This window comes from Montipora capricornis, chromosome 3 (genome assembly GCF_036669925.1).
Source record: "Montipora capricornis isolate CH-2021 chromosome 3, ASM3666992v2, whole genome shotgun sequence".
Lineage (NCBI taxonomy): Eukaryota > Metazoa > Cnidaria > Anthozoa > Scleractinia > Acroporidae > Montipora > Montipora capricornis.
This window is the reverse complement of record NC_090885.1, coordinates 43,101,204-43,113,703: the sequence shown is the minus strand read 5'-3', so window position 1 is coordinate 43,113,703 and position 12,500 is coordinate 43,101,204. Positions and strand designations below refer to the sequence as shown.

Sequence of the window (12,500 nt, the reverse complement as noted above, 5' to 3'; positions counted from 1 at the left end):
AATGGTGGTGAATCTTCGACAAAATTCTCATACTTTTAATTGGGGAATAACTGACACATAACAGTAGTCTCACCAGCTTCTCGGAATGCTTTCCAATACAATAGCTTCAGAAAGAGAGAAACGATCCTCGCACTTATGAGACAATTGAAGCAATTGTCTCATACTGACAACTGAAAAATTTGGGTGGCTCCAACGGCATTTGAGCCCATGACCTCGGTGATGCTGATGCAATGCTCTACCTCTCCGGCAGTTAATTGATTTCGCTGTTGACTGAGCCAAGAGTAATCAGCGCTGGCTTTGCGCATTGCTCATTCTTAGGTGTACAGTTTGTCCAGCCTTGGATCTACAGGGCTTTCAATAACTTCTGAAATAGCCGTCCATGATAGCCCATTGAAGGCGGCAGTTTGACAAGTTTATGATGGCATTTTTAGTGAAAATCAAGGCAAACTAGCCGGTGGTGTGAGGCAAAGCAGGCAGCGGTATACCGCCAGTAACCGGCTTTTATTGAAACCCCTGGACCTATGCAAGCGATTTCACCTAGTGCACTTTTTACAGAAAGCAGTTGTTGTAGTAGGCCATCACCGCCATGTTTTATGACTTCAGCTGGTATGCCATCCAGACCAGACACTTTACCAAGATTAGCAGCTTTTACAGCTTTCCTTAGTTCTTCCATTCAAATGCATCATTGTCTATCGAGCAGTTAGGTGGTCAGTTGCATCATTGTCTATGTTGCCTTCTTGATTCACTATTTAGTGAAATGCTCTTTCCATCTGTCTGATATTTCTTTTATGTCTGTAAATAGCTGATCAGTTCCATCAGCCTTCTTAACTGGGGCAACAGTGTTGGTTTTGGGGCCGATCACCGGTTGAAGTGCGGAGTACAGTCACTGTGAGTTGTTACACTCTCCAAAGCTTTCAATTTCTTCCACTTTCTTTTTCCACCAGTTGTCTTTCATTGTTCTTAGCAGGTCAATTTGTTGGTCTCATTCGTTCCCGTGAAGATGAATGAAATGAATGTATATTTTAAGTGTGGTTTATAGACGAAAGAGAGAAGTGATCAAGTAAGAAAAATTATTTATCACACCCACAAAGCGTCCTGTTATATCAGCTCCATTCTACGCATGGAATCCAGGAAGCACAGCAGTTTTGCATGTCCAAGAGCAAGAATAATAGGGTTCAGATGTACTTTTTTGTAATGCTTCCTCTACCTAGTCACAACTGAAAATGTATTCTCACAGTATTAGAGTATGCATCTTCAGTGTGGGGTGGTATCCCCAAATACCTCGTTGAAGATCTGCAGCTTGTGCAGAATCATAGCCTTTCACTTATTGGCATTATGAAGGCTAGCCTTCCTAACCTTTAAGAGCGCAGAGACGCAGCTTCTAGGTGGCGAGTCAAGAGAATTTTAAGTGATTGATAGGACAATCAATCAATCAATCATTTATTCAACCCTATTGCAATAACAACTGAATTACAGGGGGCGGTCACGACACAGTCACAAAATCGTTAAGGCTTTTGCATTTGCCAGTAGAGGCATGGTACGATTGTGAGCCTGAGCATAAATTATAACCGTGGTAATAAACCATCGGAACCCACAAGAGACTACTAAGTGTTCCTGACACATCACAGTTCATGGCAAAGTTCATGCATGCCTGTTGTCACCTATCGCTAAGAGGTGCAAGGTCAGCAAGATGAAGTGCGTCGCTATAGCAATCAACAGGGAAGACGATATACAGGGCTTTTCTGGACTTGTTCTAAAAGGTCACTTAAGTACGCTGGAAGTGCCGCCCATACTGGGGACACATATTTGAGCACAGAGCGTATCGTACTGCAATATAAAGATATTAAGTTGGAAGGTGAAAGTCCACTTTTCTTAAAGATCCTCAACCCATAGAGGCGCTTTGTAGCTTTGTCGTATATATGACCAGAGTGTGCAGTCCATGAAAGGTCATCAGAAACTATGACCCCCAGCAGTTTGTACTGGGATACCCTTTTGATTAGGGTGCCCCCTATGAGTAGAGGACTGGAACATGTTGGTTTATACTGGAGAAAGCCTACAACCATTTCTTTACACTTCTTAGGGTTTAGTTTCATATTGCGCTCTAGGGAGTACTTATTTACATTAGATGCAATGATAGGCAAATAGCTATTAGAGTTCCTGGGAATAAAATCCAAGATGTTGAGGTCATCAACGTACTTAACATGAGTACGCCATTCTTAAGGAACAACCCAATTACACACTGATATCAATGCCAATGATCACTAGCCTCTACTCAAGTGATGAATCGCGTTAAGCCTTAAGGACATTTACGCTAATTGTTTGTGCGCAACATTACTGCGCAGGTAATGAGACTGTAAGACGTCACACATTACTTTGAGCATTAGTGAAATTGAGGTTTTAAAACCTTTGCAGAAACCGTGGACGATAAGTATTGCACAGCATTGGATCAGAGAAGACCGTGACCAGTCAAAATTGATTTTAAAATATTTATGAAAGTCAAGTAGACTGTTTTGTCAGTCGTGCACTAGTCTACTTGACTTTCATAAATGTTTTTCAACCATTAATTAAAATAACATGGCGACAAAAACGCTAGGGAAAAAATTCCAGGCTGGCAAAAGAATGGCACATTTATTTCCAAATCATCATAAAATGTTAAAGAGAAGTGAGCGGGAGGATGGAAAAGCTCTGGAAAAGATAGCTGCTGATCAAGTAGTGGCTGAAAGTTTGGAAAACTCGAGGACAAACCATCGCATAAATTTAATGGAGCTTCTTTTTAAAAAATGTTTTTATTACCCTACAAACTTAACTTCAAAATGAATGCATATTTTTGAAGTCTTTTCCCTCAAAATAGAGCAGTATTTTTGTCCTCGTCCGCTTGAATAGTGCGGACCTGCGTGGAAACAACCAGTGATTAAATTTCACAAAACCACACTCCAGAAGACGAGCATGACGGCAATGGAGAGATACATGTATTATACAAAACACCAACCAAATGAAGATGATGCCTGCTTAAAGCTTCGTTACTATGCTCAAGAACGTTTTTGTTGGGTAAAAACCTTTCATCCCTTCAACGATCAATCCTCTTTTGTGTTCCAGTCCTTCCCCGACAGGTCACGCAAAAACGTGACAATCGAAATTTTCCAAGAGCTTTGCAAAATCAAATTGATTTTACTTGTTTAGATCATTGGCGACCCCTATTTTTTTAATCATGAATCACTTACTTTACTTACTATCTACAAAATAATTATGATGAAATGAAAAAATTCCCACCGTAAGAAGTTATCTTTTTTTAACATTTTCTTTCCTCGTGTCATCAAATTCCGGTAGTGGTTGCAACAGATATAGCTTACAAAAACGCTCGTCAAGGATGAACTCTACTGTTTACGACATCCCTAGTGGCATGCAATTATCTAAAAATCTCACTCCTAAAAACTATGCATGGAAACCTTCATTCTCTTATGATTTTCAATGACGATGATGATGATGAAGAGCAAGAGGTGGTGATAAAACTGCATTCGGCTGACTGAAAGTAAGCGGTGCAAAATATGCCACAAGGCATTTCATGAAAAAAGGCTCCTTTACATTTTATAATGGACATGAGATCAGATTTATTACTGTTAGGTTACAGAGTTGTCAAAGTTACACTCCAATAGAAAGTATAGGTAATATTGGGACAATCTGTCACCATAAACAATAGCTACAAGGCATTATATGTTATCCAGCCTCGTTAGTGTGGTCATGTGATCTGTTCTATTACTGTTACGTGCCAATTGAAAGATTCGCCACCATTGACAATGGCTACAAAGCATTTGAAAGTCAAGCCTCGTTTCCATGTTGGGCTCTGAGGGTCACACTTTTAACTCCCTGTAAAAGCCGTCGGTGCACATTATAAAATTGCCAACAACATTTGGCATGTTCCTTAGGGCCCCCTTAAAACATCCAGATAGGCAGCTTGCTTTCACCAAGAAATTCCCACGGGATTACAGATGTTCCAAGACTATACAGCTTTGTTTATGCTGTAAATGGCTAATGCAGTCACTATAAATGGTACACAAGTTTAAATTAGTTATTGATTATTTTCAATGTGCGGATCACTTCAAGAGAAAAGCTGAACTCAAGAATTTAATTTACATTTAAGTTTTCTTTTGTAAACTGTTTGATTCTTCAGCCCTTAGGATCTCCCACAAATATAACACATTACGTTAGTTCTGATAGATCTTACCTTGTCTTCATGTAATGCCTGCAGCTTGCTATGATCTGCCTGAACAGTTTTTAACTTTTGCCGTAGCTTTTCAATTTCCTGCAGAGTAAAGTTAACCCTGCTTTGTACAAAACTAATAGACATATACATAAAGTTAATTATTGTCCAATTTACAGATTTCACATTCAACACACATACACCACTTTTCACCAATAATTATTAACCCATTGACCCCTGGGGGTGAGACTTTACTGATTTTACTCTGTCTAAAACCAGAAAATTTTTACTTGTCAACTGGGGGCATCCCTGAGTGTTTGAGTTGTTAATGTGTTAAATTGTAACATCTCAGCACAGCGTCAGGGGCCCCGTTATTTCCATACACATAAGTAACAAAATTTTTTTTTTTTTATTCTTCCTTAAGATCTTCAACTAGCCTTTTGTGTCCTCAGTTTCTACAGTTGATCACTATTTTCTCTCTCTTGTTTCAAAACCACTCTGCATTTATTTAAGGACGTTCGCGCCCATTGCTACTGCGCATCCTTACAGAGCATGCAAATTCACATGCCACGTCATGCATAGAGCGCGCGTGATAAGTACTAAAATGTAACAATGATAGGGCAGATGGCCATTGCTATAGCTTTGCTTGGATTTAAAGATCTTGGATGTTCGGTGACCCCTTGTTTTCTTTTCAGAAACAGATTTTATTTACAATTACCTCCACATTGTCCAAAAATAAACAAAAAATCAATGTGGGAAGTTAAAAAATTCTAGATTTCTATCCTCGGAACATGGAATCCTGCCATCTTGCGGCTGCAAGGCGCATGAAACTATGGTCGCTAAATGCGAACTTGTTCTTTAAGGAACCTCAACAGTTAACTTAATTCACTTGATGGGTCCACTTAAACAAAGTTTGGTAGAGAACATTTCTCTTTAAAGATGTAACTGCAATATTTTTGGGCTTACAGACACTGTGGCCTTATTCGCTATAGAAGCCAGATTTTTTCAGATTTAGGGTGTTGTTCCGGGCAAGTTCTCTCCAAAACGAAGTCGGTGAAAAATTGATCAACGTTAAAAAATTTTTGCATGAACGTCCTTAAATGCAGTATTTGAATAAAGTAAGTATTGCCAGTTTTCTTGGCCCAGTTTTGAGCATAAAATGAGTGGAGTACAACCATGCTTAAAATTCTTGTATTGTAATATACAAGAGAAATAAAAATACCTTTCCATTTTCACCAACTTTTTTGACCAACATTTCATTTTCTCTGGCCATTTTTTTCTTTTCCTCTTCCCCCTGAACAAGTTTAATTCCAAGATTTTCCTTTCCCTTGAGCATATCTTCATACATTTTAGTCACCTTCAAACAAGGCAAAAAGAAAGTAAAAGACTCAGCAACAAAGTATAAAAATTAATCTGTTATGTCAAGAACAACTTGTAACCACCAAACATATGAACCCTAAAGCACAAAACCTACCTATTGTTGTGTTAGTTGTGAGAGGATATGTTTACAGTCTACAACAATGTTAGAAAATCAATATGGATGGCTTGTCGTGATTTTCCTGTAAAGCCAAAACTTTTAAAAGATGCCAGTTGAAAGATTGTAGTTAAATTTCTAACACCGAAAAAATTATAATTATCTTTGGTATGTTAGACACAATTTGCTGATTCAAACAGTAAAATGTGCTACACAAATGTACAATTTACATGTATGCAAAGTGCTTTATTGTCTTCGGTGGCTGAAAAAAAATTACACCTTTGGTTCTGTTGGGTACAATTTTCTGATTCAAGTGGTAAAATGCTCTCTCTTCAGAAACAAAAGTTTTTCTTCAAATGTTCTATGATACCTCTTTTCAAATACAATTTTAAAGTCTTATGGTGCGCTGATCATGATTTTTCAGGAAGGAAAAGCTTTGTCATTTTTGATTGAGTGTTGCCGTTGCCTGAATTTTGGACCATGAGACTGAGCAGCTTGTGTAGTATTGACAAGCAAATGATCCTATGATGCAATGGCCAGTTCAATATTTGTAACCAAAACTCATGGCCATGAGCTCCAGCACCCACTGAATACAAAGCCTTCTTACTTCCCTTTTACCTCCAATTTAACATGATGACAGAGTCACTCAAATTCAAAAAACCTGAGAACATAACACCAAACGATGGCTTGGAATATCCAACAGGAGTTGTGCACAGTTCCTGAGATTTTGATAAAGGATTTCCAATAACATAATTTTTAATCCAAATGTGAACTTACAAAACTTACCGAATGGTGGACTTGAATTTAAAATAAACAAGACACATAACACAAGCATCCGCAAGATGCATGCTTCCAAATGTTTGACATACAGGTACCGTAACATGTGGTTTCCAAATCTGGTGGAAATTCGATGAAACAAGAATTTTTTCGGAATTTAAGATTTTCAAAAATTTATGACAATTTTTTGAGCATATCCAAACAGAAAAACTTTAACCAAAAATTAATTTTCTGAAGATTCCATGGAAACCACCGCAGGGTGTATAATGCTTGACATCATAGTACCATGCTTGAAAGAAGGCAAATTTGCATCCCTTTAATACGTGTACAGAGAAAAACTGCATCATTTTTTTCTGGCTTATTGTGTACACAGGTAAACCAATAGTGCCACGAGAAAACCAACACACGATTAGGCTTGCATTCTCCTTAAATTAAATGCAATCGTTTATTTATAAGCTGAACTTCTACTGCGTTGAAATATCAATGACAGGAGAAGTTCTTATTTAACACTAACCTGGTCAACTCTAAGCGCCATTTCCTTCTGTAAAGCTGCAATTGCTCTTTTAGCAGCTTGATCATGAGCTTGAAGTTTCTCCTTGGCTTCTGTAAGCTCTTCTGTTCTTTTGTCAAGTTCATTTTCCAAATCCAGTTTACTCTTTTTCAAGACTTCTCTTTCCTCACTGCCATTCAGTTGTAATTTCAATATCTCTGCATTTAAGTTAACCCGTTCTTGTGCCCATTCATTGCTAGATTCCTTTACCCTAAAGGCATAAAAAACATACAAATACATCTAATATTTGCCTTGAGACAGAGACCATACTACAACTGTTATTATTATTTTAGTTTGCATAATACAAAGTACATGTATACACTGTAGCTGAAGATTCAACAAACAAAATAATAATTTGTGGCTTTTTTTTGTATTCAGATGTTGTCAAAGGACTTCAAAAAATGCAAATGATAAATAATGCTAGACTCAACAACCAACGCAATAAAAATGTTACTACAAAAACTTGGGTATAAGCCACACGCGTAGATAAGCCGCACCGCCAACTTTCAAGTATGATTTTGAGAAAAAATAAAACCTTGAACAAAACACTCTCGCAAGAAAGTTGTGTGTGTTCGTGATAAACGTGCTGAAATCTAATGCTTGGTATTTGCAGTGACCTTAAGAAGTTAATCAACTCCCAAAACAACCTTTTAAAAGCCTTAACTGATTTCTTTAATTCTTGCCAACACTTGTTTTAATTGTTAAAGCCCAAAGTTGAAATAAATATAATGAAATTATTATTTAAGCAAAAATTAAGCACAGGGAAAGATACAAAACGTTTACTTAGTAACCACGTAGTCACTTACAGAAGGACTTCTGGACCGAGTCACATCGTTCACCGCGATCAGAAAACCAGATGGACGCGTCAGCTGTGCATGAATGTCATGTTTATTAAGACGTGTTAAAGCCGTCGATCGGAGAAAAACATGGTGTGAAACACACCATGCAAGTTATGAAGGGCAACAAAACAGTTCGCCATTTGCCTCATGAGTTCTCTCGAATAGTGTGGTATTTTCTTGCACACGGTGCGGAAATCAGCGATGAAGTGATCAGTCGAAGAAAATGTTCAATCTCTATTTACTGAAGGTTTTCAGTGTCATTTTTGACCCCATACCAGCCAGTTTACTCCTCTTAAAGCAATGGTCTTGTATATAAGCCGCACCCATGATTATGAGCGCTAGATTGCGGCAAAAGATGCGGCTTATACACAAGTCTTTACCGTAATAGTTTCAGCCATCTCCTTTCCTGTGGGCACAAAACTCTTTCACATAACCTTAAAACTTATTTTGGAGTAATATAGTGGACGGTATGACTAGGTTTAACATCTACACAATCCATACGCACGTCAATTATTTTTGTTCATGAAACATGCAACCCTTTAAGTGATCTATGATCAAAAAATCAAAAGTCTTTTTTTTTTCCTTTGGAATTCAAAACTAAACACTAAGTGACCCAAGTTTTAAGCCTTAATTTCAAAGAGACACTTGCTTACTTTAACTGAGGATCCATTGAGGATTCAAATGGCTCTAAGCTCGATCCTTCCTGTTTTGCTTACTTGGACAAGTGTTTGGGTCCTCACATAGTCGACTGGTTTGCGAGTGTGAGGATTAAGCAGTTGGAAAGGTTTTGTAGCAGATTCCTCAACCCTGGTTGTGAAGCTGTTTATGCCTTCACTGTCTCATGGGCAGGGGATTACACTTGGCTGGTTCCTTGTGTTTTGTGCCACAAGTCAGATGGAGGGGAGGATGGAACCCTCTTAGTCCCGGAATGGCACTCTGAACCCTAGTGGCCCCTGCTTATTACCAAGTGTGGTACGTGGAGGGGGTTTGTAACAAACTCCGTTAGGATCCAACCTGATGAGGGCATCTTTATTCCAGGAACAGCTGCCTGCTGTGTCTTTACAACAAGTGTGCCACCTTTTGGTCAACTGGCACTTTAGCTTTGCTTCTGTGGCTCCCATGTTGGGAGTTAGAGGCTGGCTTGCTGCCTTATGTTACGCATTATTCTAGTTACAAAGACACATCTGCTGGTGATACTTTGGCGATCCAATCATGCCCATGGTGGCTGGTGCCATGCACATCATCATGTCTGCTATTGTTTGAGTTCCAAGCTTGTTATGAGCACCTGTTTGCTTTTACCCAGCTGTTATGGCTTATCAGCTGTTTTGGATATGGACTCCAAGCTGTTATGGCTTCCTTAATCCTTCTGTTATGGACCCAAGTTTTAGTGTGTGTACATGCATGTGGATCTACTCCTCATTATGGTATGTGTGCTTACTGGATTTACCCCTGCTCTTATGGCATTTATCATTGTGTTGCAGCTGTACAACCCATGGTGGATGTGGTCATCTTCCCAGCTGAATTTTCATGCAGATCATTTTGACCATCCGGAATTGCGACAGCTAGCAAAGGCGTTACCAGCTGTATTGGTACGTGATCATGCTGCTACAACAGTTGCTACTTATCTGCGCGCTTATAAATCATGGAAGTCATGGGCCAGTTGTAACAATGCTGCTTTTTTGCAGGCAGATTCTGTGGTCTTTGCGCCGTACGCCGTATCTCTCATTCAACAGATCCGGTAAGCGTCTCCAGTGAATTCTGCAGTGTACGGTGTGAGTTGGGTTCATAAAAAGAATGGCTATCGGGAGCCGAGTGAGTATCCGGTAAAGAAGCAAGCGGTTGATGCTGCCAGTCAAATTCTTGGCAGACCAGCTGAACGTAAGGAGCCATTGTCTTCTGTTGTGGTGCGGAAAGTGATCAGTTGCCTTGAGTAGGTTAACCTTGGTGACCTCCAGCTGGCAGCCTTGTTTTCCCTGGGTTTCTTTGGTTTTCTTCGCTGGGATGACTTGCACCATTTGACAGAAGACAGTTTTTATTTTGCTGATTCCCATGTAGCTATTTTTCTGGAAAGACGGAAAAATGATCAGTTCCACGAGGGGTCATGGAATTTTGTAGCCCGTTGCAGTACACCCCCTTGCCCAGTCAAAATCATTGAGAAATTCTCGAGAATTGCAAACCACTCCAAAGGGCCAGGCTCTCCGTTATTTCAACACGTCTTGCATACCATGAGAGGAGTTTGTCTGCAGAAAGTCTTACAGTCAGGCAAAGGAGCTGATCAAGAAGGAGCTTGGCAAGGAAAGTCTGGACACCACTATGTTTGGAATCCATAGTCTGTATTCAGGAGGAGCTTGTGCGGCAGCAGCTCTCAGTGTGCCAGACAGACTCTTCCAGAGACATGGAGGATGGAGAAGTGAGAATGCTCTGAACAATTACGTAAAGGAATCTTTAGACTCACTTCTACTTGTTCCAAAGTCAATTTAGGATGGACTTTGGCACTGTTTTTAGTTCCGTTGTTTATGCCAACAGCTGGCGAAGTGAGAGGGCTCGGAACAATTTGCATAAATAATGAGTCCTCAGACGTGGTGACCTTCATCAGTTAAGTATGCAAATATGACTAACAATGGTAAAATAGGCAAGTAGGTGACAAATACACATAATGCATGTGCCAAAAACTGTTCGAAAAATTCTTGAGATTGAGGTACACACAAAGATTTAGAGCCACGTCCCAGCCAAATAATTTATTCCAGCTAAATAATAACTTTTTCACATCATTTATAGGTGAATACTACAACTTGTACTATCCAACTTTTTTTCTCCTTAAAATATGTTTTCCATGAACCTATTACGAGTAAATAAAACCATTTAAAATGGCAGGCAACCATGCTCCTTTCTTCGCAACACGATGATGGCAAAGGGGCAATTTCGGCTTCAAAGTAATCATTTTCCGCTAAAGGACTGGGGTGAGTTCCAAAGCAACACCTTCTTAACTGAGAAGAGTTATCATGACTGCACTTAAAAGCTCTTGAACAGCAAAAGCGGCCTTTGTTTCCTCTCTTGAGATGGCTGGCGCGAAACGCCGCCATCTCCGAAGTCGCAATGTTATGCACCGTATGAGATGCCTGCGCGATGCAAAACATGGGAATCACCTTAAAACTTGAAACTTCTTATCAGCATAAACGACTGGACAAATTGTCCGGCCATCTAACGAATTGACCAGACAAAATCTATTTTCATCAATTTGCTAATTTGCATAACACAAAAACTCAAATATCTCTGAAACAAAAAAAGATACTTCAAAACTGTAAAGGCCATTTGCCATTATTTTGAAAACTCTTTCAAATAGGCATAAATTATTTTTTACTTCATAGGCACTTAAACACTTGTATTGTATTGTTTTGTATTTTGTTATATAAAGTAGACAAAAAATAAATAAAATACAAAAAAAATAGTAAATGCTGATCTTGCAGACTGTAAAATTATCATGTTATAATATTATCTTTTTTTCTCAATGACTTGAGTTGTTAGTTCACGTAAACGTATCTACGAAACGAAACAAAAACAAAACAAATATTGCTGATATTAGGGAAGCAAAACTAAAAAATGAGCACTCTACAGTGCAAGTGCAATATCAATAATTGTTTTTGTTATGAAATCACGACTAATGTCTCTAACATGACACGCATACAAGTAATCTGGAGTATTGAGTTCAAGATTTTTGTGTCAGCAACCTTAGTAATAATTCACTTAATTCTCATTGCCACACTCTACTGGTAAATTGTACTTCCTTATTATTAAATTCTTATGCAATTTATCAGAATGTGCCTTGAAAAGGAATAAATTCATTCTTTTATAACGTAATTATATGTACATGTACACGAATCTCTTCTTAACCCTTTCACTCCCAAGAGTGACACTTATAGATTTTACTCTGTCTAATGCCAGATGATTTTACTCGTGAATGGGGAACCCCACAGGAGTGAAAGGGTTAAGGCCAGGCCCCAGTACTTCAAAGGCCTGATAACATAATTATTACCTTAGTGGATAAATCACTATCCAACAGTTTCAGTCTGTACCAACTGTACCAAGATTCAGTATTTGCTCCCAGAAGAATATGCTCACTCTAAGCACATCTAAGTAAAGGCATCTACGAAAACCTTGGCCAACATCTGACATGGACTAAATTTTTTACTCCGGATAGTGACTTGTCCACTGGATAAAGTTTTCCAGATTTGAACTGGGATCAGAATGATCCTTTGATCCACAGAGGTCAAACAAACAAATAACAAAAACAGTTCACAGCATACAGCAGGTGCATTTAACATGTAAACAAATCCGATTTTTTATCATAAGACTTGGGTAAACAAAATTGATGAGAAAACTGCAAGCTTAATTTAGGTTTACAGCATTCATTACTTCCTCATGGGCCTGCAATTATCTACTGGTGGAGTAAATGTTTGGGTCAGAGCTGTCAAAAATTCATGTTGTGCATTTGTAAATGGGTGCAAAATCACAAGAAAAAAAAACTACGGAAAATTTCACATACAAGGGTAAATATCTTGAGAAAACACTTACACTAGGGTGGCGATACAAGGTACTGTCCTCTATAATGTATCATAAAGACGATAAATTTAAAGACACCTTCAAGAAAAGAAGGATATAGAT

General features: G+C 38.7%; 1 protein-coding gene across 2 annotated transcripts in view; it reads right to left on the bottom strand.

Annotated features, from left to right (window-relative positions):
- Positions 1–12,500, bottom strand: part of LOC138043226 (coiled-coil domain-containing protein 186-like) — a 34,742-nt gene that overhangs the window by 21,197 nt on the left and 1,045 nt on the right. For both annotated transcript variants that reach the window (XM_068889384.1, XM_068889385.1), the window contains exons 2-4: positions 6,964–7,210; positions 5,421–5,555; positions 4,223–4,300 (exon numbers count right to left, since the gene is read on the bottom strand). In XM_068889384.1, the coding sequence (XP_068745485.1) occupies positions 4,223–4,300; positions 5,421–5,555; positions 6,964–7,210 (460 nt within the window). The remainder of the gene's footprint in view (positions 1–4,222; positions 4,301–5,420; positions 5,556–6,963; positions 7,211–12,500) is intronic.